Source organism: Brassica oleracea, chromosome C1, assembly GCF_000695525.1.
Source record: "Brassica oleracea var. oleracea cultivar TO1000 chromosome C1, BOL, whole genome shotgun sequence".
Taxonomy (NCBI): Eukaryota; Viridiplantae; Streptophyta; class Magnoliopsida; order Brassicales; family Brassicaceae; genus Brassica; species Brassica oleracea.
In genome coordinates, this window is record NC_027748.1 from 23,740,627 (window position 1) to 23,749,099 (window position 8,473).

The 8,473-nt window shown below is 36.3% G+C and overlaps 2 protein-coding genes across 4 annotated transcripts; one reads left to right on the top strand and one right to left on the bottom strand.

The window, feature by feature from the left end:
* Positions 1 to 1,695: 1,695 nt before the first annotated feature.
* On the top strand, positions 1,696 to 3,607 carry LOC106341738 (uncharacterized protein At3g49720-like). 2 transcript variants are annotated; one of them, XM_013780444.1, is made up of 7 exons: positions 1,696 to 1,816; positions 2,074 to 2,232; positions 2,320 to 2,359; positions 2,459 to 2,497; positions 2,570 to 2,947; positions 3,021 to 3,076; positions 3,201 to 3,607. In XM_013780444.1, exons 2-7 carry the CDS (start codon positions 2,107 to 2,109, stop codon positions 3,351 to 3,353), a joined length of 792 nt encoding a protein of 263 aa, XP_013635898.1. In that variant the 5' UTR covers positions 1,696 to 1,816; positions 2,074 to 2,106; the 3' UTR covers positions 3,354 to 3,607. The 2 variants fall into 2 exon arrangements, with proteins under 2 accessions (XP_013635898.1, XP_013635907.1); XM_013780453.1 differs by having other exon boundaries at positions 2,573 to 2,947.
* Positions 3,608 to 4,895: 1,288 nt separating this feature from the next.
* Positions 4,896 to 7,440, bottom strand: LOC106308824 (branched-chain-amino-acid aminotransferase 3, chloroplastic). 2 transcript variants are annotated; one of them, XM_013745961.1, is made up of 9 exons: positions 7,188 to 7,440; positions 7,014 to 7,108; positions 6,751 to 6,928; positions 6,233 to 6,412; positions 5,924 to 6,154; positions 5,729 to 5,845; positions 5,462 to 5,557; positions 5,237 to 5,349; positions 4,896 to 5,146 (listed from the first exon to the last, which is right to left on the bottom strand). In XM_013745961.1, the coding sequence occupies exons 1-9, from the start codon at positions 7,314 to 7,316 to the stop codon at positions 5,029 to 5,031; spliced, it is 1,257 nt and encodes a 418-aa protein (XP_013601415.1). In that variant the 5' UTR covers positions 7,317 to 7,440; the 3' UTR covers positions 4,896 to 5,028. The 2 variants fall into 2 exon arrangements, with proteins under 2 accessions (XP_013601415.1, XP_013601460.1); XM_013746006.1 differs by having other exon boundaries at positions 7,014 to 7,102; positions 7,188 to 7,437.
* Between the last annotated feature and the right edge of the window lie 1,033 nt (positions 7,441 to 8,473).

An 8,473-nucleotide genomic window follows, 5' to 3' on the forward strand; every position in this document is an offset into this window, starting at 1 on the left:
AAACCTTAAACCCCGAAACATCAACTCTAAACCCTAAACCCTAAACCTTCAAATCTAAACCCTAAAACATCAACTCTAAACCCTAAACATAAACCCTAAACCCTAAACCCTAAATCTAAACTTAAAGCATCAACTTTAAACCCTAAATCATCAACTCTAAACCCTAAACCATGAAACATCAACTCTAAACCTTAAACCCCGAAACATCAACTCTAAACCCTAAACCTTCAAATATAAACCGTAAAACATCAACTCTAAACCCTAAACGTAAACCCTATATTTTTCTGAAATTCGAACCCTAAACAGTAAAACCATAAACCTTCAAATCTAAATCCTAAAACATCAACTCTAAACCCTAATCGTTAACCCTAAACCCTAAAACCCTAAACCTTCAAATCTAAACCCTAAAACATCAACTCTTGGGTTTTAGGGTTTAGGGTTTAGGATTTAGAGTTGAAGGTTTAGGGTTTAGGATTTAGAGTTGATGTTTTAGGGTTTAGGGTTAATTTTTTAGGGTTTAGGGTTTACTTTTTAGGGTTTAGGGTTTAGTGCTGATAGTTTAGGGTTTAGTGTTGATGGTTTAGGGTTTAGTGTTGAAGTTTAGGGTTTAGGGTTTAGAGTTGATGTTTCGGGGTTTAGGGTTTAAAGTTTATGTTTCAGAGTTTAGGGTTCGTATTTAAAAAAAAATAGGATTTTGGATTGATGGTTTAGGGTTTATGGTTCGTATTTAAAAAAAAAATAGGGTTTATAATTGATGGTTTAAGGTTTAGAGTTGAATTTTAAGGTTTAGGGTTTAAATTTTTATTTATTTAAATATTTATTTATTATATTTAGTGGTAGCATGAAAACGGTAAACATGTAATTTATCATATTAATATGGCTTCTCTCATCTCTTCTGCTTGTTTCCACAAACCAGACCTGCGTAAATGTTCGACAGTTACACATAAACCGATGGATCATTCTTCTCTTGCTCCATTAGCAACCATCTTCCCCTGCTTCAAAAGTAACATGTATTTAGTCCACTTCCTGAAATTTTTTTGGTTAGGGAAAATCGACTTTGACAAGTGCTTTAACAAGGACCGGTCTCTACTACAGTGAGCGAGCGGTATAATTCAAAATGCTTCCAAACTCTCTTAATTAAACTGTCCAATTTGAAACTCAACTCATAGGTTTTTGAAGGCAGCTTCTTGCCACTTTAGATATTACACACAAGTGAGTCCAGTCCATCCTTCCTGCTGGGTAAGTTGGTTGATAACCCGTCAAGGTACACATGTACTACTATTAAAATGTATGAGTTGATTTTTAATTCAGAAAATTGCTTATAATGACACTGTTGGATTCATATTAGATCTACCTATATGGGTAGAAATAGATACCTACTTTAGTTCCATCTTTCATTCTAACTTGGTGGAAGCATTTCAATTGACTCTTGAAGAAGTTGTAGTGAGGTGAAAATAAGAAGGTTAAGTGTCAGACGATAGTCGAAAGTTCAAAGCGGTAGATGATGATGCAAGAGTTAAGTGGGTGAAGAATAGTTTTGTTTGTGAAATTGCTTCAGTTGAGGAGGACTTACATAGTTGTATGTCGTTTACAAGTGAAGAAAACGGCAAGAGGTTTGGTTAAGCTATGTTAAAATGGGGCGTCATTTTGGAAACAGCGCATCATATATATAGATATAAGCAGTGGACACTTTGCGAAGCTTCTTCTTCTCCTCCTCTTACTTTAGTAAATTGATTCAAGTGAGAAAAGCGCATTTTCTCGGATCTCAGTTCCCAACACCATTGTTTTATTCTTCTGTATAATTTTGATCGAAGAGGTAGATTTTCTCTCTTCTTCTTCTTGTCGATTTCTTCAGGAGCTTATTGGGTTTCCTTCGTCTTCTTTGATGGATCTATGCGTTAATCTGATTAGTTTTTGATGAAATTCGTTATTAATGGGGGATGTTATCGCTGCTAATACTGGGCAAGGAACGCAGCTAATTTTTGTGGATCTTGTTTCTATTTCGCAATGAGAGAATTAGCTTAGATTATTCCTTTTCTGTAATTGAGATTGGGAGAGACTTGTTCTTTGTAGATCGAATAGGTTGAGCTCTCTGGGATCATAATAATGGCGAGAAGGCAAGCAGGTTCAACACGGCGTGTAGGAGAAGGTGGAAGCTTCCCTTTTGCTGGAGGAGCTTCCCACTCCAAGTCTCGTTCTTCTCCACTTTTGTCTATTTGCCTTGTTCTTCTTGTATTCTTCCTTCCTTCCTTGTTCCTCTTTAATGGATCTTCCTTCATTTTTTTTGTTATCTAATAATCATTTGTTGTCGATTTCAAGGGGGCTTGCCTTCTCATCTGGTATGCTTACAGTGGTCCAGGTATTCTATATATAATCAATCATCTTTGTGTATAAATAAGTCTTTCTTTTTTCCTTTTTTTTTTTGCATCTAAATAGTGATTTCTCTTCTGGAATACAGGAATCTTTAAAAGTGTCAAAGAAGCCAGCAAAGTTTCAGGTTCTCATTTTCAATACATGTGCCTTCACCTCCATTGAGTCATCTATCTTATCAGCTTTTCGATGAATTTAGCAGGTGACTATTCCTGCACATCACAAGTCCAAAGAGCCGTTTCGCTTCTTAAGAAGGCCTATGGAGACGGGATGCGCAAGGTCTTGCACGTAGGCCCTGAGACGTGCTCTGTCGTTTCCACTCTCTTGAAAGAGGATGACACTGAAGCATGGGGTGTCGAACCTTATGACATCGAGGATGCTGATTCTCACTGCAAGAGTCTTGTCAGCAAAGGCCTTGTCCGTGTCGCTGATATCAAGTTCCCTCTCCCCTACAGGGCGAAATCCTTCTCTCTTGTGATCGTCTCAGATGCTCTTGATTATCTCTCGCCCAAGTACCTTAACAAGACCCTCCCTGAACTTGCTAGAGTTGCTTCAGATGGTGTGGTTCTTTTTGCAGGTAATCTACCTTTAATTAAAAACTTTCATTCGAGTTTTTGGTTTCTGACTCTTGAACTTTGACTGTTTTCTAGGTCTTCCTGGTCAGCAAAAGGCTAAAGTTGCTGAATTGTCTAAATTCGGGCGTCCCGTAAGTTTACTACACCCTGTTCTCTCTCAGTTAGTTTATAAGTGGCATTAGAATAGTTTATTGTAGCTAGCCGTTTGCATTGAACACATGATTAAATGGCAGTTCTTAATCTTTCTTATTGCAGGCTAAAATGCGTAGCGCATCATGGTGGAACCGATTCTTCGTCCAGACAAGCTTAGAAGAAAACGAAGGACCAAGCAAGAAGTTTGAACAAGCTGTTTCCAAAGGATCATACAAACCAGCCTGCCAAGTCTTCCACCTCAAGCCATTACATTAATCAGCCACCACTGTTCCACACTAAACCATATTCACACGTAAGAAGAAAAAAAAATAGCATAATCGATATCTCCTTTGTATTTTGTAACAAAGTTTTTGCCCTTTGTATCCCCATCAACACAATTTTTTCTTTTTTTTTTTTTGAACACACAACACATTTTTTTCCCTATTGAGTTTAAATCCATCATTGTCACCAATAGTCTCCACATGAACACTTGTCATCTTTAAAGCAGTAGAACCTAAGGTTATCCCTTACAATGATCTCTCTACACGCAACCGTATACATAAACTTGATCTGTAATATGTGTTTTTTTTATTCATGGTCAATATCATTCTCTGTATTTTTCTTCATTTCACATGAATTATTTTCTCCCTAACATATTAGTTTTTGATGTAAATATCTAATTTTCACAATACTTTACAATATCCCAAATTCTAGGGAAATATCCACCAATTTTCGTCAAGAATTAGTAAAGACTGAGAGTAAACACTCAAGAAACAGAGATGAAATTATACACAAATTCTAATCCAGTAAGATAGATCTTTTTAAAGGCCGATTTTGTGGTGTTAAAAAAAAATGGCCCATTTGTTTTCAGATGCGCTGATATGATTTGACCCGGTCCAGCCGGTTCACCGGTTTTGAAACATTTAAAAATAGGAACCGGAGATTTATTTATATTGGCTTCAAACCAATGTTTTTAAAACCGGACCGGCTAGCGAACCGGAATTTTTTTGGGTCATGGGTCATTGTGGTTCGACCAGATCTGAACCGGATTCGATCGGATTTACTTAGACTAAACTAAATTTAATGATATTTTAGAAATAATATGCATATTTTTTTAAAAAAATAGATCATATCAAATAAAATGTTTAAATAGTCGTAATATGTAGAAAAAAAATAAAAATAACAATTAAAATCTAAAAATCTTTATGAAAAACACATTTAAACTTTATTCGCAGATCTTATCACTTTAAATCTTCATCACCTTTTAAAAAAATTATATACACAATAGGTAAAAGTTATATTTTGAAATACAAATTTCCGAACGAAAATGTTTCAATTATTTAAAATCTTCAAAAGAAGTGATCATAAAATATTTTTTTTTTAAAAAGTGAGAAGTAGACAAAAACAATATCTTGACGTGAATATTAAACTTTGTGAATCTTGTAATTTATGAGTTGTAGAGACGGCAAAAGAAAAAGACGAGCGACAATACTTTATTAATCTTTGATAAATCTTATTTTTACTTAAAAAAGAAAAAAAATTAATTGTTTAATTAACAAAATTTTGGCTTATATACGAACCGGAGTTTGGACGGTTCATTGGGTCTCCGGTTCCCGGGTCTTTGACGGTTAGATAGGAGTTTTTAACTGGTTCGATTTTAGTTAGGTTTTAGCATTAACCCAACCCGGATTATTTTTGGTTCATGGTTCAACCCGGTCCGACAGCCGGTTCAGTCCGGGTTTAAAAACACTGCTTCAAACACACAAAAGACAACTACAAGTTTTGGTACAAGGTAACATCTGTTGATCTTGAAGCAGCTAAGTTGTAAGATCTCCACTTTTAAGATCGACCAGTTTATAGTTTCACGAATACGAAACGCAGACTACATGAAAATGATAACAAGAACTAAGCAGTCATATATTGATATAACAATGCCTTTGCCTGTTTTTTTTCAACTGAGATTCACAGTCCATTTCATGTTATCCTCAGTCAGACCCATTTGCAAGCTTGTCAGAACGGTGTAGAGTTTCTCCGAGACAGGTCCAAAGCTACCTTCTCCGTACGATACTCTGCGTAAATAAAAAAAAGGCAAAAGATTTACCCCACTTTATTGGTTGGTTTTTGTTTAAATGAGGATACAAAAAGACAGTTTTTGTTACCTTTTGCCTTTGTAAGTAATGCTTCCAACGGGAGAGACAACCACAGCGGTTCCAGTGCAGAAAACCTCGTCCGCCTCTAGTAACTCATCCACTGTCACATTCCGTTCCTCCACCTGCATGATACCAGATAAACATTCTCTGTGACCACTAGCAAGTTGTGATACTATGATCACCTTTTAAAGATGTGAGTAGAGTTGAGAATCTGAGGAAAGGGGGAGAGATTACCTTAAGCCCTTGGCTACGAGCAACGTCAACTATACTTTTCCGCGTAATCCCTGGTAAGATGGTTCCTCTTATTTCAGGAGTAGAGACCACATTGTCCTGGCAAAGAGAGTAAGCAAGCAACAACGATTTGGTCAGAAGGTTTATTTATAAGAGAATAAGTACCTTGAGATGTTTTGCAAAAGTCTTCACAAATTAAGATGGTGCCAGAGACATCTCCTAGACTCTATATGGCATCACTGAATACCGAAAGAGTTGATTTTCTTTTACCTTGACAATGAAGATATTGCATGAGGAGACCTCCTCAAGATATCTTTTGTAAATGCAATCAAGGTACAAAACATCTGAATATCCTTTGGCTTTTGCCACCGACTGTGCTTTTAAAACCTACATTATAAGTTGTTATGCGTGAGTGAGTACATAAGCCAGTCCAAAGAGATGTTAACAACTTCAACTTTGACTTACTGCAGCATAATTGCCAATGGTTTTAACACCTCCCGTACCACCAGGTGTCGCACGGTGAAATTCACTTTCCACAATCAAATTGATTGGTGACACACCTTCTTTGAAGTAGTTTCCAACAGGAGAGACATAGACAAGGAAAGTATATTCTGGTGCAGGAGCAAGACCAAGAACAGCTCCAGTTCCCATTAGCAACGGTCTAATGTACAAGGAACCTTTACCTGGAGGTGGAACCTGAAAAACAAGACATCGAATCATATTATTAACTCATAACAGCCAACAAAACTTTTTGTAAAAACTTCATTTGCATACCCAACGTTTATTTGCTAAAACAGTTGCTTTCACAGCTTTGACAAACTGGTCAATGGTAGGAGCAGGCATACACATCCTCTCAGCACCACATCTCATACGTGTAGCATTCTCTTCAGGACGGAAGAGGAGGATATTCTTACCGTCTTGCTTTCTGTAAGCTTTCATCCCTTCGAACAACCCCTACAAACAGAAGTACACAACACACAGATAAGACTTTTTTTTATAATCATAAACTGCAATCTTTTCATGGCCAGATTGTGTTTCAGTGTCAAGAATCTAGGAAAACAGATCCATTGAACTCCTCTAAAAGATTATTGATTAGCATATTAGACTAAGCTCTCATTATATTAAAGGACACAACTAGGAAACAAAAGTCAACGGATGATTACACTTTGGCATCAAGAATCTGACATACTCCAAATTCTCATGAAAGGCTTTTCTACTACCAAAGACTAAGCTCGTTCTATGAAACTTGTCACAGTAAAGGAAAGGACTTTGAGAAACTAGGAAACATAAACCTGTCCGTAGTTGAGTACACCAGCAGATGGGCTGACTTCAATGTTCCCAAAACGTTGCAACTCACCATTAGAGAACTCACCCCCAAGGTTACATTTCATGACGTACATGTAATCGGTCGGCTTAAGACCGAACCCGATGTTGTCCCAATCTATGTCGGCTACCTCAGACGCATCCGTACTATTCAACATATAATAAAAAACCAATCTCATCAAACCAAAGAAATTTAAATAGACCAAAACAATTGATTGTGTTTCCAACGAACCTGGAAGAAGAGTTTGACAGGACGGCGTTGCACCGAGTAAGAGAGACTCCGCCATTGATGAAACTTGAAGAGACAGAGGAAGAAGAAGGCTGAAGCTGTGAATAATACAATCGAGCAATGAGGTCAGATGAAATCGAATGAATGGTGTAAAAAAGGGGAGAAAAAATAGTTGACCTTGATGGAGGAAGTTGATGGCGATAAGTTCCGAGTGAAGGAGAATGAATGGAGGCGCGTGGTGGAGGCGCGTGAAGGAGAAAGCAGGTAACTTTGATTAAGACTCGGGGAAAGTGTAGCTCTCTCCATCGTTCGTTTCCGAGGAAAATGAGAGTAATTGTTTGGAGTCTTTCTTCTTTCTCTTTGGGTGTCTGTAATGTAATGGGTGACGGAGGGAGGCTATGTGCGTTTTCCTTTCAGCTTCTCTTTTTACCCTAACACCTTTTTTTCAAGTTTTTAATTTGTTGCTCAAATTAAATAATGTATAATCAATTTAGTAATCTAAACATTTTTTTTTTTAATGTGCAACCCCCACAGTAGGTTCAACTAGTTAGTGAGTAAATAATATTTTACAGGGTGATGTGTAATTATTTTATAAAATATTATTATTCTAATATTTTTAACATTGATTAATTATGCTATTACAATGTTGAGAATATTACATAGACGATTCTACCGCCGACAACTCTACCACCATATGAGAATACACGTCTGACTGCGTTACTCTGAGCCGTCCTATAAGATCTATGTTCGACGATACGCCATGCACCATGCTGAAGACATCTTGTAACCATTTTTCTCCATAATCTGCATAACTTGCGTTTTCTAGGGTTTGAATCCCAGACTTCCTGGTATAAAATCATTAATGAACACTTAGTCAAACCAGAGGTTTCCACTTATTTCTGTAAATTAAAGGCATAATTGTTTTTTAAAAAATCAGGGTGATGTAGATAAAAAACTGTTTGTCGTAGTTATATAGGGGTGCGTGTTCGGATACCTGTTCGGGTTCGGATAGTATATTTCAGATTTTTGGGTATTTGGGTATATAGGTATAGAACCCATTCAGGTATTTCTACATTTCAGGTCTAATTCGGTTATTTGGGGTCGGGTTCGGACATTTAAATTTTGAAAGAACAAATTAAATTCTTCATTGTTTAAGTTTTTCGTAATTAAAATATATATTTTTAACTTAACTGGTTTTCTAATTTTTAATAGATTAAACTATTAATAGGTTTGAAGATAAAACTTTTAAAATAGAAAGACTTTAATTTAGGTGTTATTTTAAAATTTTGGAAGTCACTTTTATTAATATAAGAAATAAGAGCTTGATATGTATTTTAAGTGAGTAGCAAATGATTTTGTCCTGTTGTAAAACAAGAGAATAAAATCTATGTTTCTGTATTATTCATAAACATAAGGAGCCCTTTATATATAGGGAATTACACCGTCATAGAATAATGGAAAGA